This window comes from Ptychodera flava, chromosome 16 (genome assembly GCF_041260155.1).
Source record: "Ptychodera flava strain L36383 chromosome 16, AS_Pfla_20210202, whole genome shotgun sequence".
Classification (NCBI taxonomy): domain Eukaryota; kingdom Metazoa; phylum Hemichordata; class Enteropneusta; family Ptychoderidae; genus Ptychodera; species Ptychodera flava.
In genome coordinates this window covers 34,054,850-34,080,963 of record NC_091943.1, presented here as the reverse complement: position 1 = coordinate 34,080,963, position 26,114 = coordinate 34,054,850, and the positions used below count along the sequence as shown (strand labels likewise).

The 26,114-nt window shown below is 38.1% G+C and overlaps 2 protein-coding genes across 7 annotated transcripts in view; one reads left to right on the top strand and one right to left on the bottom strand.

The window, feature by feature from the left end:
* The window catches only part of LOC139114653 (uncharacterized abhydrolase domain-containing protein DDB_G0269086-like), a 53,150-nt gene extending 30,824 nt beyond the window's left edge, over positions 1-22,326 (bottom strand). For 2 of the 6 annotated variants that reach the window (XM_070676491.1, XM_070676493.1), the window contains exons 1-3: positions 22,097-22,326; positions 20,808-20,862; positions 2,108-2,342 (exon numbers count right to left, since the gene is read on the bottom strand). In XM_070676491.1, the coding sequence (XP_070532592.1) occupies positions 2,108-2,327 (220 nt within the window). In that variant the 5' untranslated portion in view covers positions 2,328-2,342; positions 20,808-20,862; positions 22,097-22,326. Of the gene's footprint in view, positions 1-2,107; positions 2,343-10,054; positions 10,128-20,807; positions 20,863-22,096 lie in introns of those variants that run through there. The other 4 variants (XM_070676489.1, XM_070676492.1, XM_070676494.1 and 1 more) reach the window with 3 other exon arrangements.
* A 655-nt stretch (positions 22,327-22,981) lies between these two features.
* Positions 22,982-26,114, top strand: part of LOC139113995 (calcineurin-binding protein cabin-1-like) — a 35,963-nt gene continuing 32,830 nt past the window's right edge. Inside the window, exons 1-2 of the mRNA XM_070675468.1 lie at positions 22,982-23,091; positions 24,060-24,143. Of these exons, the coding sequence (XP_070531569.1) occupies positions 23,089-23,091; positions 24,060-24,143 (87 nt within the window). The 5' untranslated portion in view covers positions 22,982-23,088. The remainder of the gene's footprint in view (positions 23,092-24,059; positions 24,144-26,114) is intronic.

Below are 26,114 nucleotides of genomic sequence, written 5' to 3'. Positions count from 1 at the left end.
TTCTCTAAAGACAATAATCCTGATGCTATTTTTAAGCGACAAAGCCAAAGTTTTTGCATTGTTCAAGTAATTCTAGCCTCAAACATTTGAAATATTTATGGATAAACAGACCTTGGATGAACCATGAAGACAGTGTCTGTACTTCTACAGGTGGTGTATTGTATACACAAGATTGCGATGAGACAAAGTGTGCCTTGAATAAAATCCTCAGCTTTGCCAGTCCATTGAACAATTGACAACGAATTCACTATTCTTATCTTGACAAATTTTGAACTTCTTGATCTGCACAATTTTACACCTACTTTAGTACCGCCACTAAATTTACAAAAATAACCTCATGGCTGAAAAAGAAAACTAAAATCAAATTTCAAAGGAAAGCTGTAAACACATGATAAAATTTCAATATCTGATTCTGAATTGTCTTTTGTTTATAAGAATTAATGTCTGAGTCATGTCTAAGTTAGCTAGGTCAAAGGAAAGTACTTCAAATGCACAGTTGCCATGAGAGTTGATATGCTTTGTTTATCCCTGAAGTGGGATTTAGAACGTTTATAAACAGTTGTTGGGAAGATGTGAAGAATGTGCAGGCACTAGAATTGTCATTTACAGTTCCACAGGACGGGAAAATTCCAGATGAATGTCGCAATGGACCAGGATACAACACAGACTCCGGGGAAGCTGAAGTAATGGATAGTATCTCTGATGGAACACATTCTGTCCTCTTCCGAAGGGTAGTTATGCAATGTAGATGTGGCGGACAATATGGTCTGCAGTCAGCCTGGTACTGAGAACACTGCCTTTAGGGTTTTGTTCTAGTCACTTCCCTCGATATTCAAATAAACGTTCAGAAAACCCGAGCAACTTCTCTTTTAGTAATTTGAGACCTACAGTAACTTTGTTGAACTGATAACTTCTTCCCTTTTTCGGTACCCTTTAACAGTACATTAATTTCTGACGTCATTCCTTGGCCTAGGGTCTTCATTTGCCTGTTTTTTACTTGATTTATTCTCCATATATCAAAGTCCTCTGTTATTTACCTGTCCTGTATTAATACTGGAAATAATAATGTGAACTACATTTATTAAAATCATCCACTGCCACAAGAGGGCGCTTTCGGTCTTACATCCATCTGAGCTTACTGGCATCAGCGACAATGCACTGGTTAGAGCACTTTCTGAAAGTTTGAAACATTCTATAACAAATAAATAAATAATCAACTGTGTAATGTATACCATACTCCCTTTCAGGTCATAATTACAATGAAATTTCTACGTCAAGAGTTTGAAATCATCCACTTGGATAACTGTGCTGAGAAGATCGCCCGAGCAACAAACTTAGACTGGAAGATCTGTTGCTTGAGGCAGGGCAACAGACCCTCCAATTTACAACAAACCATTACATGACTGATTTCAGGAAAACACTTGGTGATGTTCATTTTTTACATATCTTGTTGACAGAATGATGAAGTGTGTTACTACCATCATGAGTGTACCAACTGACACCATCTTTGTATAAACCATCAAATTTGGTACTTGTAAACCACCATAATCTTAGGAATACACATAGACACCTTACAAGATACCATTCAGGACAACATCACCTTTATCATTTTCTACTACATCTATCTGACAACTGTGAACATTTCAAAAGTCCTAGGATTTTTTGCAAACAGAATTACAAAAAGAAAGGGTCGCCCAGTTTAAATATAATATTGCTCTCTAACAGGTCTTCCACAACTTTGCAAGTACATTAGATTTGAATACATTACAATCACTGATTTCACTGTTGAAAATATGTTTGTGCAAATTATCAACACATGTAGGTAGACAATAACAATCCACAACAAGGAATTGTTCCCTTCCACAAACAACCACAGTTGAAGTCTATCTCAACAAGGTGAGAGCTTGTGTTTTGATATAATCAAGGTTTCACTATTACCACACATAATGAATAAATGCTCTTACGTACATCAGACCTCTCTATCCGTAACCTGTGAAGTTGGATATTGAGTGCTTACTGTACATAATAAGAATATTGCTGTTTGAAATCCCTGAAAAAAATCGTTTGTTAAAAGTACGACCAAACTTTACATATGGCAAAGCCTAACCTCTATCACTGCTTGATGATCCACCTCTACTGCTTCCACGTCTTCTGTCAGAATCTGCACCGGTGAAATCAGAACCATCGAAAACTTCATCTGTGGAAGACTGCCTTGTTGTTCTTCTTGTCACTGTTGTCTTGGTAACAAACGTGGTACCATCTCCATCCATATCCGGTGTGTGGAATTCTTCCCTGACTTCTGATACTATCTGCTCATCATTATCCATGTTTACAACTTAAACCTGCATAACAAAAAAGTATTTCAATTTAGTATTGTAAAATATCAGATAACACAGTGTTGTTAACTCTCTATTACCAATCAAATACCAATCAAACTAAAAATGAGAAACTCCTAATTTGAAATTCTCTAGATACTTGTGCTGTTCTTCATGATGCAGATTACGAACACACTGTATGCTAGATGTACAATATTGAAGAAGTTATCATGGACTAAAATACTCATAGCTCCCCCAGGTAATGAGTCATTTGGACAAAATAAGGTACATTTATGTATTAGACATCAGATTCACTGCAAATTATCAAACCTGTACGATATGTCCTAGGAGTGCTGGAGAAAAATTGATCAGTACTGGTACAATGATTCACATACAATATGACAAATGCTATTGACAGGAAGACATCTTGTGTGAAGTACATCCAACCAAGGTCCTACTGACAGTGAGCAAGATTTGGGACACTATGACATTTAGCTGTCAAACACACCATACACGGATGCAATTTTGCAGATATTCCATGGTGAATGGAAAACAAATGGATGAGTATCCGATAGCCCAAGTTGCAACTACTGTCATACTTTCAATATGATATATTTATATTTCATCTGGGGCATCACATGACAGACGTCCTACTGGCGTTTTCTTTAGTCCCATGGGAAACTCAGAAACAGTTGCACAATGTATCCTATCCTGAAGGAAATTGAAAATGTTCTAATTTTAGAGTCACAGCTCCCAGCAGTTCAAGATGCCACCTACTGAATCAAAGAGACATCATGACTGCTGTACAATTGGAAAAATTTCTGTGTTGAGACAGGAAGTCTGCAGACTTTTAAAAGACTGTTACATTCACTGTTAACAATGGTAGATTGTCCGTGACATCCATAAAGCTGTAACTGACAGTGTTAATATACATAAAGAGTCCGTAATGGTGGACTCTGCATGTTAACTAGTGTCCATAGTTTATCATTAACATCACCATTAACAGTCAATGTCCTGAGGTAGGCTACCGTAAAAACCCGATCAATTCGACCACCCTATTAATTCGACCACCCTATTTTTTTCACAAAAACATAATTTTATTTGGGCCCTTTCAAATCGACCACCGACTAAATTGGGACTTTCTCGATCTCTATTAATTCGACCGAATTACATACCCTTCAAAAAACTTCCTTCAGTTGGTGAATGAACGATATTTCAAGACATCGAATTCGAAAACCACCGTTACGAATACGATGAACCACGGGTCAGACAAAAAGGCAGAAATGAGAACAACAAAGGGCTTTGTAAACGGCTTTCAGATTGGTTTTCATTGGGTCACATGATTATTTTCGCTGAGTGGGAAACCTCAGTGATTTAGTGAGCTGGATCTCAGTCGCCGCTTTCGAAATATGCGTGAAGTTTCAGCGTGTGTGAAGTACCAACCCTCTAGTCTCTGGTTTTGTAACTATTTTCTCACCTTAATATCGAAGAAAGTCAGAATAAATTACCTACTTTCTCCCTTTTTCATTGTCTTTTCCGAATTCTTACCATCCCGTGTCGATTGAAATTTACAGACTCTTTCTGTGTGTGAATCAATATCCCTTCCTAATTTGACAGATATTATGTTCTAAACCACACGTTGCTTGTTTCTAAAACACATAGACAGATGTGCCCCGTGCACTAAAAGGACGAGTTTGCGAAATCTTTTGCGAACGCTGAAAAAATTGCTGAGGAAAAATCGATGTTACATGTCGGTAAATACGGCCGCCGCCCGCCGCGCCGCGTGCGTTCTTACCGACTGGGAACAGACTAATATCTTCAAACGCAAATGGGGACAGTGTCAAGGAAAGAGTAAGACGACGACTTATTTTTTCAAGCTGAAGAAAATGCTCTTTCTGGCTGTTTTAATGACTCAATCGAATATTTTTGTACCCAATTAATAAATCATAGACAATCTCATTTCTCGGTCTATGGCAATTTTTGTCGACCGATAAAAGTCTTTTCATCTTCAATATTCCATTCTAATTTCACCTATATAATATCCTAACCTCCTGTGACTTTCCTATTAAACTTTGATTTGCCTTATACACCAAAAGAGATGCTGTATTTTATGCCAAACGATGAAAAAAGATAGCTGAAGAAATAACCATGTATCAGTCAGTACGCCGACGGCAGGCGAAACCCGGACCGCCATACCGATTGGGGACAGAGCAGAGTAGATTGAAACGCAAACGGGGTGTCATTATAGGAAAGGCGGTGACTTATTTTAAAGCTGAATAAAATGCTGTCTCTGGTTTTGTAAGTCTGTCGATCGAAATATATATTTTGTTCCCAGTTGATTAATCATGGGGGATGGCAGTCTCGATCTCCCCTTTATGGTTCGATATTTACTGACTCGTTCCTTCTCATTTTTGTCAATCGATGAAAGCATTTTCGTCTTCCTTATTCAATCTTACTTTGACCGATGTTATATCCTGACCTACAGTGTCATTAGTTTTGACCAACGTACAAAGACGTTGCCCATGCGCCTGGTTGACGAGATATTTTACAAAACGGTGAAGAAATATTATTATTTATTTATTAGCCGTGTTCACAATAATGACACTGGCTCAGAAAGAAAGAGAAGGACAAGAAAATGTATAACACTGAAATATTTGAACACGTACGGCCATACTGTATACATGGGGGCCCGGGAGACATCGATGTCAGTCTTTCCGGACTGTTTACATGTAGCTTAGGGGATATCAAAGGAGATGAATCAGTTGGTTGAATAAAACAAAAGTTTTCGGACATATTTTATGCCAATGTTGTCAATGTCGGACTTTTGATTCGATTGAGAAACCAGAATCACCTACAGAGATGTCTGTATTAAACACGGACGCACAATTCGGAAAAGTTTGTTGTGCTACTGCCGGTCTCAGTCGTGGTGTCTCTCCCAAAAATTTCGAAGCTATAGGCCTACACTTGTCGTTTCGAATTTACAGGTAGCGGTACACCAATGACCAGATATTGTATGTTCTTAAAACTAGTCTAAGCAATTTTACGACACGGCACTCTTTGCCACCGTGTCCCGTGAACGTCCTTGAACCTATGGACGTGTCCATTGTTTTACTGCGCCCATTAGAGTGTAAACCCCTGCTCGTTCCCAGCAGAGAACTTTTTTAAAGTTCTGTACATCAGTGTACACTGTGTATAAGCCCTAAACCTAGTTTAATTCAATTATGGAAAGGTATTAGTAAAGAATAAAGGGTCGTTACAGTTGCTAAAATTGCGAGAAAAACGGCACGTTTTTCCAGTACTTTTACAGTTCTGTGCTTTCCATCCCCGTTACTCAAATAGAATAGTCCTATTCACAAGCGCTATTGTTTTAAATCACGTCCAGGATGTGCTGTTGATTTTCATTCTTTCGTGCAATTTCATTCGTTTGAAGCAATTATCCTTTCATTTGACTACTCTGTGGGACTCTTCTGGATATGTGTTTTGGATAAAAAGAACTCTACAGTGAAAGACATAAACTTCGACGGTGATAGGTATACAATATCGGTTCAATTTGCGAAGATATACAGATTACAAGTTATTTTAGAAGTTCTCAAAACCAGTAAAAATGATTCTGCGCGCCACTTATTGATAGAGTCTTCATGTGAACGTCCTTGAATCCGTGACCGCGACCATTGTTTTTGAAGTGTTCGACGCTCGATGATCGGTAGAATAATTAAGACATATGTTACTGAACTATATCGTGTGATTGTTAGCATGGTTAGGTAATAGACGGTGTAGTCTGTAGAGGCGATACGGCGAAAGTCCGCGGCCCAAGGGAGCATGAGACGTACATCGCATGCTTTCTTACAACGAACGAGCCGTCGGTTTCCATAGCTGCTTCGTGAAATCCGGCCTCACCAATGTCCTGATTCGGAGAACAACTTTCAAGCTGCGAGTTGAGGTTCAGATGTCCGATTTTTTCATATTCAAAAGGCTTATTGATTTACAGAGAACGCCCGTCTTGTTTTTAGCACATGAGGGCAATTGAAAATTCAAATCCAAATAGCCAGTGGGAAAAAATTCGACGACTCGCTCTCACCAGCGGACGCAATGAAAAAAAAAATCGAAGTCTCTGAAGTCGGTATCATTGCTCCGCCATGTTTACTGTTGGTTGTACAGCCAGTTTAAAGTCACAGACTTTCTTCACGGTAAAATTCATATAATTGCCATACCGCGAAGTTCCCTGTGCAATATGTCGTATTTCAATATGTCTATTTGGCAGCAAAAGCGTCACGGACATTCGATCGATGGTGATGAACTTTCTCCAGGCCGTGACATGTCACCAGTTACGAACTTTACCGGTTTTCGATACGAAATATGCAATATATTATCAGCATTGTTCACGTTGTGTTTTGAGTCTGATATCGAATATAACAGGAAAAAACTAACGATTTGAGTGACGATAGAGACCATGCCCGATACGGAAAATTGACATCAACTACTTGCATTGAGCAGAGACCTGAAACTTCAGACATATATAAATGTCGACAATATAAAATATCGAAATGCCGGAGATAGAGAGGGGAGAGAGAGAGGTTTACGCTGTCGCGATCTGATTATACTGTTTCGGATATGACTTCTGTATAGACGATACACAGACATCGAAAATGTACACCTACTTTCCAGAAATTCGACTAATCTTATAATAAGAGTAGAATAAATATAAAAGTGTTGGTTGAAGTAAATCTTCAGAACTGATGTTGGTTTTCCAAAGTTAGACAATACTTACAGAAATATGGTCGTCATAGTCTTCTCTTAAAAACTATTATCTTCAACACCACGTTTCTTATGATCGGTGATGTCATATTTTATTATTTTTACAAACTTTCAATGCATCAAACGCCATTAGACTATCTTATCTGCCTGTCAGGGAGTTACAATATATTTCCAAGGGCTGGCACACGATGTCAACTTACGCGTCGTCCGTCGAGCGGCCGGTGGCAGTGTCACAGATCGCTCCGTCTGTAATCGCGGCCACTTTGATTTTGATGTGACACCCACCTGTGTTTGAGGTTTTTTTGTTACCTAATTTGTCGACCTCACAAAATTTCACAGTCCATGCTTTGAAGCAGTCTCAACATGGCAAACATGTCTCGCGTAAATTTCATCCTCGTCGTTCCAATTAATTCGACCACTAAATTATTTCGGCAGTTTTAATTTCCTAATAAATCGACGATTTTGAAATCGTAATTATTTTTTTCTGGTCGAATTGATCGGGTTTTTACGGTAATTTGCATGACACAAGCATGTATCAAAGTACATATATTATTAGGAAACTATTATGGCCTGAAGGGAGAGAAAATAATCAACCGAAACTACAACATGAGATGACATGACATATTGAAATCATTAAAGAAAGCCAAACTACCCAATATATGTATGACTATATTGAAACTTGTCAACATAAATAATATTACACCAGCATAGCTCACAATTTAATTGGACCAGCATATTTCACTGCAGATTTCGTTTTGAGTAGTTTGTCAAATGCTCTTATCTTGGCAGGAATTTTTTTTGCTGCGCGACTTGAGAATTTGACACACATTTTGACATATATATACAGGATATGTATATATGTAGATTTATAAATTACATGCATGTTTTAACTAAACTTTAAGAAGAACCACACAATATGTGGTGGCACCACTATCTTTATGTTTCATTATATTTGCTGTGAAAGCAGTTCCCAAACACTGGTTTTAAAATCAAATATTTGAATACATGTATGTAGCAGGACAAGCTGTCATATTTTATCATATACATTTTTGTACCTTCACTTCTCTGTCTAAGAAGTTTGCAAATTTACAAATGCTTTGAAGGACACATGTGAGGGAAAATACTGCTGGTTATTTCTGAGAGATAAGAGCAAAATACAGAAATTTCTAAGTAAAATCTGCAACTTGTGATGGCTGATTGGAGCTGATCCTTTAACTTAACCATGATTAATTACACAAAATATCTTCACTGGGCAAATTACTGATGTTATCATAACATGAATAAATCTGAATTAATAAAGCCAAGAAACCTACATGCCAAATAAATGAAAAAAACAAAACAACGAACCATAATTTTTAGGATAGAGTTTTACACTGAAAATTGTATTCAGTTATCGTAGACGTCAGAATATTTGATAAACTTACTGTGTACTGAATCATTTGCTGTGAATCTGAAAAGAGTGTGTACGTGTACCTGTGCTGACACCGAACAGAGTACATATGTACATGTATATGAAAGGTTTGGGTCAAGACACATAACCTTTGTTCTTACATGTAAATCATTGCTAACAGTACTTTTGCATTGGTGTTATTGTATCTTAAAGGGGAAGTCCTAAATCCCTTGTTCCCACAGTAGTTCTTATTAACGTTGAGTTTTTACAAAGGTTAAATGTCAGTCCTCTGTAAAATTGGTCAATTTGCTTTTAGATTAAGGTGGTTGGAAAGGCTAGAGCGTCAGTTATAAATTTCAACAAAACTATTAAAATATAAAAGTAGTCAACATTCTCTGTGGAATAAAAAAAACTAGACATTTGGGCACAAAGGCATTGCAGAGTTATAGCCTGTTAAAACTTCTGAAAAACTGACCAAATAATAAGAAGTTGGGGAGTCCTTAGTGTATTAACTATGGTAGAGGTCCCCTAGCTTTTAATGAAATGTTTGAAAAGGGAAAGTCATTATTTGCTGTTTTTCAGGAAAGTTTGACAAGGCGGTGCTGGCATTCAGAGTGAGTGAATGCTATTGTAAATGCATTTTTAGATTCTTTCAGTGTCAAAGAGGTGTCAAAAGTGAGATTAACCAAAAAGACTGCTCTATGACTTCAAAAGAGGGGTGCAAATATGGCTTTTTTTCAACATTTTTGACAGAATAACAGTTTTCCTACATAATTGTATACCAAATTAATCCAACTTTGAAATGAGATATGGACATGGAATTTTTACAGCCTATTAACAAGGTTACAGATAAGATTTGTACGGCACAATTTTCCTGTATTTGAAGTACTTTTTGAAAAATCACATTTTGAAATTTGAAAGAATTTTTAATAATTTTTGATATATAAACCCATGTAAAATCATAAAAACAAATTTTATTTACAAATCCTGCCGTACAAATCTTACAATAAATAGTGTCAACATATTATAACTAATTTGGTAATATTAATACTATCCAATTATTATTAAATTCAAATATGTAAAAAATATATGAAAAATTAAATTTTAATATTTACTGGTGTCATATTTCAAAATCATGGCTGCAAATATACAATTTTTATATTCTTTGGAGAAAATATTAACTAAGGGAGTTATCCTGAAATTTGAACTAAATATCTGGATTCTAACACTTGAAACTTGACATTAACTCTGAGAAAAGAATTGGTGCAAAATAGCCTTTCCAACCACCTTAAGCTGATAGACAACCTGCCCTTATACTATTAGATCTGCAGTATGCATGACCTGTGATCCCATGAATAACTACATTGAGGAAATACAAATTTCTATAAACCTGTGTCATCCATATTTATGACAAGTACCACACATGCAATTATCATTTATTGAATGTAGAGAAAATTATGGGATCAACTCTGACAGTTAATTTGTATTCATGGAAGAATTTTCAAAATATTACTAGCCAATAAAAGTCGTGATTTTAATAGAATTAAGTACATCTATCAATGCATGGGTACCAGTACAAATGTTATATACTTACTGATAAATTAAGTGTCACCAAACCATACATCTAGATAGTAGAAGCGACTCGCTAGTCTACAGTCTATTACCAAACAAACTGTATAAATTAAAAGTTAAAGGCCGAATACGAGCAAATTGTACAAAATGTAAGAAACTCAAAATTTCAACACAAAGCAAGTAAACAAGCATGTGTGCATTCTTATCTACAGGAAAGCCATCTACAGATGCAAACACAGACAGTATCACACATCCTGTGACATAATAAATGACATCACTCCTTCAAAACAGTTTTGATAAGAATTGAATCACTACTAATCCAATCTACTGTACACAAGTACTGTGTATTAAGATATGGGCAAAACAATAGAAATGTGATATAAACTGATGACAGATAGTCAGAAGCACAAGTGGATAATAAGTTTAACTTTGTTGACTCTGGAGCTAAAAAAGTGGAGCTGCAAAACACAATGACAAACTTGCGTTACCTAATCAAGCTTGAACTGTACAAATACCTCCACAAAACCTGAAAATATTATTTTATTAAATTAGTGATGTTGATACAAATTGTCGGTGATAGCTTACATGTACTAACATAATACGAGGATATAAATCATTAAATAACGTTACTTCTAACGCCATTGTTCTTGTAGTTCATATCTGCATATGTTTTTCACAGATGAAGAACCAGTGTTCGGGTAGAAACTCTAGACAGACACATTTGTTACAGTACTGTAAACTTATTGGTACCGACAGACAGTTCACCTCCCACCATAACATCCTGTATAACCCCATAAACTCAGTCATAGGATAACTATGCTCTCACACAGGAATTTGTGTCCCTTGGGCCAATGGAATGCCATCACGCAACAATCACCTTTTCCCTGAGATGGCTGAATTTGGTAAATCAGCCTTCTTGAGACAGACCTCAATGTGACATTGTAAACCTTGCTGGAATGTAAAGAATGCACATGTGTGTCCCGGGCATTGTGATTTCTGATGGTATTGATAGTGGTGTTCTAAAAACGTACACAGGATTACCAGTAAAACATAACAAAAAGTGGGCCATCAAGCTTATTATTTCAATCTTTGGACGATAAAATATCATTGTGTTCACTATGTTAACACTGTACATGGGAGCATCGTTGAGGCCAGCTTTGAAGCAAATATTTTCATACATTCCAGCACAAGTTACTAGGAAGTTCAAGCTGATAAATCTTTAGATGTGCATTTCACCTTTAAAAGTATGTAAAACACACAAAAGATTAAATCTTTCCTAGCATATTTTAACTGTAGAAATAGTCACTGAGGTGACCCTACAATCCGCAGTGCTACATTTCAAAGTAAAAGAATGTGAAAGAAATACATGTGTTTTTACTCAATCTTGTTTGTGGAAAATTTCACTTTATGCTTATAACAGAAGTTCACACTATTCTGAAAGCATTTTAATGCATTTCCACAGTGGTGAGAGCAGAACGCACACCACACACATGTCTCATATCTGTACATACTACACAACTTGTCCCAATGTCTACGGCATGCCAATGAGAAAACATTACAGGTTATCTACACATAATAGATCCCATTGACGGCCAAGTAGTAGATTGCAGATGGAACTGATAAAGATTGGCATTTTGAACTTGATAAACTGAACAGTGTATCCAAAACAAGGAAATGATATAAAATGCAACTATTATGGTCAACAGCCTGACACAGAATTTCATTGAGATTGTATATATTATGCGTACATCCACTTCATACGCAAATGGCAAATGCAATGAAGGCCAGACAAGACATAACAGCTATGCCGTGTTGTGTGTTCAGCTGACAGGGTCTGGATTGAATGATTACTTCACTGGTTACAATGATGGGCTGTAGGTATGCCTTCACATAAAGACTTTAGGGAATACACCGTGAAATGGTCCAAATATCCTATCCACATATTGACTGGATATGAATGTTACTTGTTTTCCCAAGAGATTGCAAGTTCCCCCAGAAAACATTCTTTCAAGTGTGCCCAAGAAGCAAAGAGGCCAGAGGCAACTCACAGACCAAATGGGAAACAAATATATGCTGTTCTTTGAATATAGCCTGTCAATGTATTCTGTAACACACTTCACCTATATCCCCTACTCTTTAGTTTAATCACATACTCAATAATCATTTTCATTTACATTGTCATTAATATGACATTTAAATTGTCCTTTCACACTTATCAGGGTAACAGTTATCTAAACAGACTGTCAGTGTTATCTGCTCAGGTAAAAGTTTCAACACTGTCAGGCAGTAGGAACATGGTAAGAGGTTTCTTACATGTATCAGCATAAAAAATGATGCATCCCATGTACCACAAATCGACCAATCATGACAGAGATTACACAGATAAGGTGTATGACAACATGCACTTATCTTACCATCTACAGGTGAGAGAGCTAAAAGGACATGCATAGAGCTAAAGAGGAAATGCGTTTTACTATTACTGGTTAAATTTCACTGGTTACTTCTTGAAACAATTTGTAATACCTTCAAATATGTTCCTGTAGTGATTTTAATTTCAAACTTCTCACTACATACGGACAACTTTTTCTTGTTCTTTCATTATTGGAACATGTGCATGACAAGTGTCCAGTTACTAACTTGCAAAATTGTTATTCTCTATGGCTTCAATTTTATTTCATCAAACATTTCTGATAATATTCAAGAGCAACATAATGTTTATGTTAGATAACAATCAGCAAGGTTTATATTAAAATTAACACTACAGCACAGATGTACTGTAGTCAACTACACTGTCACGATGTCTAAGGACACTGGATGTACTCCAAGACAAGGGAAACCTACAAAAGAGGATTACTGAAGGAAATCTCACTGAATGACGTGTGTGCCTAAGGTATAAAACTGATTGGTCCAAAGGGGGCAGCAGCAAAATGATGAAGAGTGATTAACGTAAAACATTTGGTGAAGCATATTTCAAATTTTCATTCTGCCATAGGCAATAGATAAAGCAGAGTTTTATCAATTGTAGTAGCATTTCACAAAAGATAAATCATTTAATAATTTTCCTATTATGTTCTGATCATAGGAGGGAGCTTTCTTCATTAGTCTTCACTTTCAACTGACAAAATTTTACTTATAGTCTCTTCCTAGGCTACATGTACATCCTGTACAAACAATATTAGACATCAAAGCATTTACATATTAGATATCAATGCAAACATATTAGATATCAAATGATTTCCTCGTTCTTACATTATTTATAAATATTTGTATATAAGATGGTGTCTTATTTCTAGTTTTCTCAACGATATGACAATGACCTGTGTTTGGAGTTAGTTTGGCTGTGAGTCAAGTGTTGAATTCAGTAAATATCTTGACCTTTCAACCCACACAGATGAGATTATTCATTGACCATTTTACTTCTTGTCATGGCAATGGGAAACTTTCAGGACTTTTCTTGGAGTAACAGTGAATATCACTGGACATACTCATGAATAGTTTACAGAACAAGTTTATCACACTGTCAATTTCATATAAAGTGTCCAATGTCCGACAGCAGATTATCAAATGTACTGATGTTCCCTTCTCATAATCAAAAGTTTCAAAGTTGATATGGCAAACAAGCACCACAGTCAACAAGTCATTGACAATGACATAGTCCCCACTTGTAATAGGAGTATTAGTCTTGATGGGGCAGGGAAATGTGGTCATTAACAAGTATCACTGGAGTGTATATGTTCAGATGAATGGGCACATAGGACTATGTCATTGTTCCCAATTTGAAACAAGAGGCATGTCTAAGTTATGGTTCTAAATCGGGAAAAAAGATCAGACCTCTAGCTGTATTGGCCAGCCAAGAAATACATATGCGCATAATAAATGAGGTACAAGATGTTACATCTTAAGGTCTATTATCCTATCAAAATTGAAGCGTAAAGAACTTGTGGTTACTGAGTTATGCATATATATGCATAATCAAGGTCAAAGGTCATCAAGGTCACGTGACATTTTGAAAAAAAAAATTGTATTGCTAATTAATCCATATATGCCAAAATTCAGACCCTCAAGCTCTATTGGCTTGCCCACAATTATATATGTACATAATTAATGAGGTAAAGCATGTGTTGTCATAAGGTCTCCCATCCTACTAAATATAAAGGACATAGCACTTGTGATTACTTATTTATTGACATAATCGTGTATTTTAAGTAAAAGGTTATCGAGGTCACATGACATTTTGTCAAACAATGTCTATCCTTTAGTCTATCCCTAAATACCAAAAATCATACATCTAGCTCTATTGGCTCGCTGAAAATTAGATAGGCACATAATTAATGAGGTACAATATGTGGCGTCATAAGGTGTCCCATCATACCAAATATGAAGGGTGTAGCACTTGTGGTTACTGAGTTATGGACAAATATGTATATTTGAGGTCAAAGGTCACCGAGGTCACGTGACATTTTGTAAAAAATATTGTCTTGATAAGTTATCCCTATATACCAAAAATCAGACATCTAGCTCTATTGGCTCGCTCAAAATTAGATGTGCGCATAATTAATGAGGTACAATATGTGGCGTCATAAGGTGTCCCATCATACCATATATGAAGGGTGTAGCACTTGTGGTTACTGAGTTATGCACGAATATGTATATTTGAGGTCAAAGGTCACCAAAGTCACGTGACATTTTGTCAAAAAAATTGTATTGCTAAGTTATCCCTATGTACCAAAAATCAGACCTCTAGCTCTATTGGCTCGCTCAAAATTAGATAGGTGCATAATTAATGAAGTACAATATGTGGCGTCATGTCCCATCATACAAAATATGAAGAGTGTAGCACTTGTGGTTACTGAGTTACGGACAAATATGTATATTTGAGGTCAAAGGTCATTGAGGTCATGTGACATTTTGTCAAAAAAAATTGTATTGCTAAGTTATCCCTACATACCAAAAATCAGACCTTTGGCTCTATTGGCATGCTCAAAATTAGATATGCACATAATTAATGAGGTACAATATGTCGCGTCATAAGGTGTCCCATCATACCAACTATGAAGGGTGTAGCATTTGTGGTTACTGAGTTATGGACAAATATGTATATTTGAGGTCAAAGGTCACCAAGGTCACATGACACTTTGTCAAAAAATTGTAGTGCTACGTTATCCATATATACCAAAAATCAGACCTCTAAGTCTATTGGCTTGCTCAAAATTAGATAGGTGCATAATTAATGTGAGGTACAATATGTGGCGTCATAGGGTGTCCCATCATACCATATACGAAAGGTTTAGCACTTGTGGTTACTGAGTTACGGACAAATATGTATATTCAAGGTCAAAGGTCACCAAGGTCACGTGACATTTTGTCAAAGTGTCTGAGATATCTGTGTGAACGGATGGACTCACGGACGGACATGACCCAATCTATAAGCCCCCTGGACTTTATCTGTGGGCACTAAAAACTGTGTCACTGCATCCTTTTTTCAATATGAATACGATGAGAAACTAAATTTTTATTTTTCTTGGCCTTATACATGGGAGTCTATGGACTGCCTTATACATGGGTGTCTATGGACTGCCTTATACATGGGAGTCTATGGACTGCCTTATACATGGGAGTCTATGGACTGCCTTATACATGGGAGTCTATGGACTGCCTTATACATGGGAGTCAATGGAGGTGAAAACTAAAAAGTCCTCTAACACGGCTAAATTTGATCGCATTGTGAAACAAATCGACGTGCATCTGTATGAGGTAGGTTACTATCCTTGTACCAAGTTTGAACGAAATCGCTCCAGGCGTCTCTGAGATATCTGGGTGAACGGACGGACGCACGGACGCATGCACGCACACACGGACGGACGCACGGACATGCCCAAACCTATAAGTCCCCCGGACGGTGTCCGTGGGGACTAATAACCTAACTGAGATGTTACACTTACTTGTGGCAAATCTAACATGATATAAAAGTGACACTGCATCTATAAATACCACATCACGTTGTTTCACATCAAATGAGAGGCATAGTATACACAATCTCCAACTATAACAACTGTTACAAGTACGTGCAAATAACTCATTACAACACCTACACAACCTTGATTAAGTTTTGATACCAACCTTCTATATTATTGCTATTGTATTTCTATCCACATTACATATGATAAGGTCTTGTGTATGATTTCATGATGAAATGATATGGGCAATTTTGATGACAGCTAAATCAAAAATTTATGTGTGCAAACATTCATCTTTAGGAATGATCATAGTTTCGAGAAGCGTGTAACATTTTTAGTAAGTATTCACTGAGGTAATAATACCATGTGTTACATTGTACAGTTCATCTGCATAGATAATTGTGTATGAATTATAATTGATGGCCATTGCATGTCGTATCTACTGAAAACATCTGATGAACTTCCTGGGTGTTTTCTGCTGACACAGCATAACAAAATCATGGCTTTTTCCTGTGTCTGTTTTGTTCAAGTACTGTCACATGTATGTCTCAGTTACAGACTTTGTGATTATGACAAAAACAATCTGGCAAACAAACAAATCAATGAAATGAACAAAAATTAATTAAGTCAAGGCAACTGACAGTCATGGATTGTAAATGTAATGTATAATGATTAAATGTGTTTTGGAAAGTCTGCAAACTGCAAACTGTCTTCATTTGAGATGTTGATATGCATCTTGTCCTAATTTATCCTTGAATTGGAAAAGTACATATATGCTATATTATCAATATTATTCTTGTAATTGTAATTATCATTAGTAGTACTACTACAAGTAGTAGTGGTGGCAGTGGTAGAATTTGTGGTATTAGAAATATTATTATTTTTATTGCAATTAATATTGCCAGTACCAGTAGAAGTGGTAATAATTGTTAAAGTAGTATATTTTTATTTCAGGCGAACAACCTGAATGATGAACAAGGAAAGTAATAAGATATTACTACGCCTCTATACTAATACAATATAATGTAAAAGAAATTACAGCTACTGTAAAATGCTCAACTTCATCTCATAATGACAACACTAACCTACACTGAGGGTTGTCTCACTGTAAATTACATCACATATTGCTGTACAAAGGGAGACACATTTGGATATCATAGTCTATTGTCCTTTTGTAGATTGAGAAAGAAATCTGTCGGGGCATGTCTCACTGACATGACATGCTGATAAACGCATAGACACATTAACGTTACAGAAGGCAGTGTGTGAGTCATTACACTGGACTTTGTCTGATAGGCACTACAAACCTAAATGTTTAATATTTTGAAACATTAAATTTACACATTCAACATAATCAGCAAGTCAGGAAATGAAAAATGCTTCACAATATTGCAAGGAAACAAGACTAGGGGTATGGGAAACTGATAATAGTAAATTTTTTTCAATTGTCATACTGTGTCATAGTCTGGCAGCAGGGAGTCAACTTGGTCACAAATTTCATGCTTCTGCGTTCTGTCATGTCCTGTGTTTCCATGTCAATGAACCAGAAAACAGGAACACTGTATCTGAATCTAGCACTTCTGATGGATATTACATCATCAATTCACGTCATGTATATTTACATCTATGTGAAATTGGCAGGATTTCATAATTGTGAGTACTACTACTTTGTGTTAGGAACAAATGTGACACATTTTGTTCTCTGGGTGAAAAAGGCTAGTACTAGCTTAGCTAGTACAGGCTACAGGAGGAAATACAACCACTTTACTGTATAGTGTATAGTGTGTGTATATTACATGTCCTTGCGACAAGAATAATCTCAATTACAATAGAGTACATGCTTCGAAGGTTTCATGACAGAAAAAGTGAACTATTCTCACACAGCAAGGAAATGAAAGGTATTCATTATCCACACAAATGAAAATAGAGGAAGCAATTTTGTTTTGGTTGACTTCAATTGATCAATGACAGAACGAGGAACAATTCAAACAGAAGCCCCCCAAAGATGACCTTGAAAAGTCTACAAGGTCAGATTATTACTGGGCTAAAATACAATTTAAAGGTCTGGTGAAATGGTCCCGTTCATGTGACTGAATATCTTCCAGGGGGTCAATACTATTACACTCGCAACATAATTGCAACCTAAAAGTACGCGCAAGTGTTAATTTTTTTGATATTTCTATGCGCGGCTTTCATGGGGTCATTTTGCGACACTCAGGTCACGCCCGCAGCGGGGATCATGGTTGGCCGTCTGTGACGTCACTGGTGTTTTCATTTACATCGAATAGCGGTCCAACGCCGCCTTATCTCTGCCCGGTATCCGCTAACAAAACAGCCTCAGTGTTCGTACCCGGTGCTGCCCATTCGCCACGTTCGTTCGCCAATGCGAATCGAAATCCGAAGTGGCGAAAACAATCGATCCTAATTCGCCACAGTGGCGAAACTGATTTTTGTTTAAAAAATATGGTAAAATAAAGAAAAAACGTGGGTTTTTTAGTCTTTTGTTTAATCTGCGCTTCTCTCTCGGCGATTCACAAAAACTGTGTCTACTTCCGTATTATTGCGTTCTTTCCGTCGTACATATTTGCAATCGAGCCAAGTCTCGCGAGAGATTTGACGTCATTTAGTCTAGTGTACAGCATGCAGAAATGGCTCTCGCGAGAATTGAAACTAGACACACGCAATCGAGCCCTCGCGATAAATTTGACGTAATTTTGTCTAGTGTACAGCTAGCCCTGCGTACGATGCTGTGTGTTCCGCTACAGCTAATCGCCCCGCTCACCACATTTAGCTGTAGCGGAACACACAGCATCGTACGCAGGGCTAGTGTACAGCAGGCATAGGAACGCTCGCTCGCGAGAATTGAAACTTTTGCTATACATAGCAGACATACGCGTTTTAATCGAGGCAACAAGGTTCGGTGATGCAGTTGATTTACATTGCGGTCTAGATGTTCTGTGTTGCGCATTTTAATTCCATGTTGAGGGTCGATTTGCATCGCGGTCCAGTCCTCGTGATCCGGTATTCCCCGTTGTTCTTCAATTTAATCGCCGTCCCAACGACGCGTTCCGTGTTGCTGTCGATTTGTATCAGGGAGGACTCACCTCCATGATTTGTATCGCGATCTCTACGTTCCGTGTTGTTCGTTTTAATGCTAGTCTCAACGTTCAGTGTTGCTGTTCATGCAGCTGATTTGCATCGCGGTCCCATTTAATTTAATCACTGTCCCATTTACGGTTTAAGTTACTGTCGATTTACATTGCGGTCCCAACGTTCAGACTAGTGCATTTTATAAGTGGCAGTCACAACGTTCAGTGTTGGTGTTCATGCAGTTGACTTGCATTACGGTCCCAACCTTCTGTGTAGCGAGTAGCGAGGCAGGCTCAGCCGAGGGACCGTGGCCGATCGTACGAACCAGAAGAGACAAGCACATTATGGTTCAAACAATCAACACTGAAAAAGTTTACAGTTGAGCCGTTCATGCTCTTGCCGCTGTCACAGCCACCAAAAGAACAACGTCTTCCCATAGTGAAGGAGGACACTGTCCTGATCATGTAAGCGGAAACCCTAGAAGTTACCACCCGTGGGGAGCTTACGGAGGTGTGAAATACTTACTTCCCGTTATGAGATACGGAGTCGGGCAAACTTCGGAAAGCCGAAAAAAGTCGACTGGAGAGGCTCGGAGGACACGCCCACTTGCATTTTTCTTTTGCCATATTTCATAATCACGCGCGCTAAACGAAAAAAGAAATGAATGTAACTGTTTTATAGACCATCAACTGTATTTCTGTGATTTTGCAACATGGGCATTTCACCAGACCTTTAAAAAATACACACCTCAGCCATTCAGAAAATGTGTGTATGTCAAATGACAGGTTAACACTGTAACCAAAGTCATTATGTTAATTGGTCATTATTTAAAGATGTATTTCTGAAATAATTACCATTGGCCATGAGTGGCTGACTTAGGATCAAACGGGTTAAAATTTTACAATTTCCACACGTTAATACTGGAATGACAGGTATAATTAACTAATTACTACTACAGCTTGTTTAAAGGTCACTCAGATGAGCTCAGGCTTTGCATTTTGCTAATGATGGGGAACAGCTCTGACAATCAATCATGAGAACTGTGGCCCCACTTCTGCTGCTCCCTTTAAATACGACTACATTGATGTACCTGGGAAACACCAAGTAAACAGAATGGGGAACCACAACTATGTTTACCCTACCGCTTTCCTGTACAAAAACCATGGACCGCACTTATATTCATAATATGCTGGTATTAGATGATAACACATAGATCTACGCATGTATACACACTGCAATGGCGTTTACAAAGTTCACCAGGTCATTGCTGGTAGCCCGCTCAGCTTTCTACTGGTACATTATACGGGCTATCAGCGTGTGCACTGTTTGCAAAACATTGGGAGACTTCACGGCATAGCTCCAACAATAACTTTGAAACAGTTGTAAATTGCAATAATTTCTGAACAGCTCAGGTCAGCATATTGTTGAGCTTCACTGCTTGACCCACAGACATATGGTTTCCATACATGGCAAGGTAAAAAGTCATGAGGTGCATCCACTAGATCCATCTGTTATGTTCATTTAATTTTACAGCACAACTTTTCACATGGTGTACACTGAATCTGAAGCCCTGCATAGTCTCTGAGAGCGTAGACTATAATGATGAGGATTAGCATGACAAAAAGTTCATATGATCCAAATTTGGCCAAAAGTTTGGAATTCCACTGACAATCATGATATGTATATGTGGGAAGTACCCATCAATGATCTAAGATTTTGAAAACTTACCTTCTATACTTTGACAGGATATATACTTCAAGAACCAATTAATTAAAGGCAGTGCCTGAAATACAGAAATAATTGGTATTAGTTTTGTTGTTTCATATTTATGTGTGTAATTGACTTCAGACTTCAATTATTACAGCCTCATGATGGTGTATAGTACATTTTCTACCAAAACTTCAATTTCCCCCTCGCAATATTCAATATTGTACAGCATAGTAATTAGTATCTGCATAGAATTTAGAAATCTGAAATTGAATAGACTTATAGTCTGACTACTTTCTATGCCATTTTGGTTATATGGCATGAATAAAACTTAATTTTTTACATTACATTCATGAGTGTCTGTAGCCATAACCTGCCATGTTACACCCTTGCAATCAATGGCAAATTACCAGATCTGTTAGTGGCTATGCCGCTATGCGTGGGCTAGAAGCTTGATTTTTTTTATTTACTCAACACAAACTGTCTGCCATAATCATGATAATCGTCCCTTTTCACTTCCTATGTTGTGTTTCTTCTGGATGGGTGTGTAGTGATATTGGTGATGTCAGTGTTGACATGGGACACTTATCTGAAGCACTTGAGGACAGACTGCCTCCCCCTTCCCTGTCTACATTTCAAGGAGTTCCAACAATTGGTGCCTTCACCACACTCACATCTATGACATACATTTGACAAAGTCAAAGTTACTATTAAAGAATTCAGAGAGCGTGAAGACTCGAACAAAAATATTCCAAAATGACTTTATCAAACAATCAGAGCAATTGGCGAAGTCATAGACCCATGCCGCCCCTAAACCTTTAGGGTCAGTGCGCCTCCCATTACGATTATCGGTGTACAGTCAAATCTATGATAACCCGGTTTATGTGCGGGTCCGCACACCAGGAAAAATATTACGAATTGTGTTACGAAAACAAATTAATGTGGGGAAAGCATTTTTTTCATATCATTGATATTCATGCCTGACGGCCTTGATGGTCCACATCAAATGCAGTTCATTCAAACGACAAGAACAGTCAATGCGAAAATCTGATGCGAATGATACATGACATGGTGCCAGTCACAACGAAAATCTGACTTCACACTTTGGTTGAAAAATTAGCCAAGCACGGAGTTATGGCGATCGTGTGTGATATGGATGAACTCCGAATTTGGAACCGATGGTTTGATATAGGTCCTTTGACGGTACAACATCACATTGTCAAGACTCAATGCCTTCTCTCCTATGGCTATGCTAATATACGGCATGGAATGGATACAGCACTGCCAACGGTGGTAATCGCCGAACTTACCGGTTTTACTTTCTGAATGCTGCAGAGCGATCAGGCAGATACAGCTGACTGTGCAAGGGTGAAACGCTGGTATGGAAGACTAATTTTTGAATTTTGTACAACTGTGTTTCTCATGAAGTAGTTTTTTTTCCTTACAGGTCACAACACACCCACCGTAGGTCTCACCTATGCCACTCCTATATCCGATCCCTCAGACCCGACTAGTCACTTGGTGCATATTAGACAACTGCCGTTATAATATAAATCACCCTCCCCAAGATGTCAAAACTATACGACATTCTACCAAAACTTTTATCCTGAAAAATCCACTAAGATGCTCACTTTGATTTTAAAAAAAGAGAGAAAGAAAAGTTGAAATATACAGAAATTACCGTATTTCCAAATAATAGAGTAAATTTTTCATAATATAGAAATGAAGGATGGGTGAGAGCGGTGAATGAAACTGCTACACGGGGTCATTCCGACAGGTCACGTACTGTGAACGCGGATGTAGTAAGGAGATATGAGAAGTTTATTCGTTCACTCAAAGTGACCATAATGCACATAAATGCAAGTTTATTCTTTAAAATGAAATAAATAACATATATGCAAAATAATTATGCTCAAATAATTTTAAACTAAATAATATAATACTATTTATTACAGTCAAAAGAAGACGTATCCTCGTCTAAATATAATATATTTTCAGTGCAAATTTTTTATCCAGATTCAGATTTACATCCTTTTGTACAATCTTTGCGAATATTATGCTTCTTAGATCTTTTTTCTAAGATTATACATTTTTCCTGATAGATATAAAATATTTACGAACAACATAAGTGGATGACATCAAGTTTGATTGCTATTCAAAACTGACTGCGTCGTGTGAATCCTTGCTACATCGCTTATCCGTCTTTCTCGTGAATGAGAACCCAAATCTATTACCAGCATCATAAACTGAAGTGTAGCGCGCCGCGCCGAAGGTCAAGTTAGGATAACCGTAGAAAGTTGCAATGGTAAGGAGCACATAACCTTTGCGAACTCGCAAGCATTCATGCCATACGAATAGCATAATATGCATAAAGGGAAGTTTTCTAGAATATTGTAAATCCCAGCGCAGAGCTTAGTATCGATGTAAAATTGTGTGGTGACAATGACAGCGGCTTTCAGTGAATAGATGAAAACAAACAAGAACTCACCGATTAAAAAGTTCCTTTACCACGTGAAGCCGCGGGTGCAGGGCAGTTTTTACCATTCATCCAATAATGCTTGATGTTAAAAAGTATCGATGAGGAACCATTGATATTCAAGTTGTTCAAGATTCATCTGAACAACTTGACATATCCAACTACACAGTCCGTGGCCCTGGTAGAGGGACTGTGATCAAACAGAGTGATCTCAGGGTTTCCTTGGTTCTGGCAGACACTAAAGGGCAGATTTATCGACCCTACTTTACGTCCTGTATCCGCCTAGAAAATATGCAGTTCTGAAATCATCATCATCATCATCATCATCATCATCATCATCGTCATCATCATCATCATCATCATCATCCATGATTATTACATTCTGCATCAGAAGTGGCTCAGACATTAGAACAATATGTATTTTCTAATGCAAACAAAATGTGAAGTATGTAAAATTCACAAATTTTGAGGAACAGAAAACAAAGAACAGTTGAAAGTCCTACACAACTTGAAGGGATAAATGGTTACAGAAAGGACAGATGGAAGAGAAGTGCATAAAACGTGATGCAGTCTAGAGCAATGATTGCTCAAACTACCAAGAGAATGTCTGATTTTCATACTTTATGTTCATACTTAGAGACAGATCCAGTTGTTAGCAATTGATGATCTGGAAGGAATGCAAACTGCTATTTGTTTTGAAAGTGGACAGATTTAAGCTATGTCTTTACGTTTTTCAAAGCTTACAAGTATAAATGCAGTATAAATACTTTTCTGACCTTGTGATGTTATAATTACAGATCCGTATAGCAGCATTGAATAATGATTGTAGTGATGACAGTGATTCAGAATCTGATGTTCAGGAGAGTACCAAAGAGGCACAGGTAAGTCTTATGAAAACCGTAAAAAATTGGCCGACTAGCGGGAAATACAGTACTCGTTAAAATAAAGAGCAAAGTTAAAACAAATACAGTAAAATACTAACCGACCAGCGGGAGATAAAACACTTGCAAAGCAGAGACTAAAACGCGCAGACGTTTCGGGTGCAACCCTTCGTCAGTACTAAAAACTCGCTAGGGAAACGTGAAAACACAAGAAAGAAAAACAGCCAATCAAACAAGGGAACGATCAAACGCGTTAAAATATGCATTCATACCGGCTGGTGCCAGAGTACCGAGTTTAAAAATAGTGGCCTGTTCGAGTTTATGGCGGGTAGAGTCTGTGGTGGAGATTATAGCAGACACTGCCATGTCGGACCGACCGCGGTGGGGTGGTGTACAAAAATGCTTGGCCACCGGATATGCGAGCTTGTTGTCGGTCACAGTGCGAAGATGTTCAGCAAAGCGATCGCCTAAGCGACGCTTTGTTTCGCCAATATATAGCATGCTGCAGCGTCTGCATTTGATGCAATAGATGATATTAGCCGACGTGCATGTGAACACGCCGGAAACATTGACTCTACCACGCGGGCCCTGAATGAAATTGGTTGTAAAAGTATGTGGGCAGGTGTTACATACTCGACGGCCACATGATGATGTTCCAGTAGCGCAATCGTGATTAGGTAAACTGGAACGCACCAGCCGGTCTTTGATGTTCGTGTCACGTCGAAATGCCATGATGGGAGGTACAGAAAAAATATTCTGTGTGTTGGGGGAGTTGGTTAAGATGGAAAACTCCTCAAAGATGATTTTACGGATTCTATGATTAAAAGGATGGTATGTTAATACAAGAGGAATGCGATCGCATTGAGAACGGGTAGTTGACTTTAACGCATCCTCCTGTGTTAGTGGTTCAACGCGCTCTTTGGCTTTGTCCACTACAGAGCGGGGATAACCCCGAGCCGAGAACCAAGTGCTAATAGTGTCAAGCTGCTGCTCAAAATCCTTTTGGTCAGAGCAAATGCGCCGAGCGCGTAGAAACTGTGAAAATGGAATGGATTCCTTGCACCGACGGGGGTGAGATGAGCTGTATAGAACATATGCATGAGAGTCTGTGGATTTATAATGTATGGAGGTAGACTGAGGACTCGCTGTCTACCTCCATACATTATAAATCCACAGACTCTCATGCATATGTTCTATACAGCTCATCTCACCCCCGTCGGTGCAAGGAATCCATTCCATTTTCACAGTTTCTACGCGCTCGGCGCATTTGCTCTGACCAAAAGGATTTTGAGCAGCAGCTTGACACTATTAGCACTTGGTTCTCGGCTCGGGGTTATCCCCGCTCTGTAGTGGACAAAGCCAAAGAGCGCGTTGAACCACTAATACAGGAGGATGCGTTAAAGTCAACTACCCGTTCTCAATGCGATCGCATTCCTCTTGTATTAACATACCATCCTTTTAATCATAGAATCCGTAAAATCATCTTTGAGGAGTTTTCCATCTTAACCAACTCCCCCAACACACAGAATATTTTTTCTGTACCTCCCATCATGGCATTTCGACGTGACACGAACATCAAAGACCGGCTGGTGCGTTCTAGTTTACCTAATCACGATTGCGCTACTGGAACATCATCATGTGGCCGTCGAGTATGTAACACCTGCCACATACATTTACAACCAATTTCATTCAGGGCCTGCGTGGTAGAGTCAATGTTTCCGGCGTGTTCACATGCACGTCGGCTAATATCATCTATTGCATCAAATGCAGACGCTGCAGCATGCTATATATTGGCGAAACAAAGCGTCGCTTAGGCGATCGCTTTGCTGAACATCTTCGCACTGTGACCGACAACAAGCTCGCATATCCGGTGGCCAAGCATTTTTGTACACCACCCCACCGCGGTCGGTCCGACATGGCAGTGTCTGCTATAATCTCCACCACAGACTCTACCCGCCATAAACTCGAACA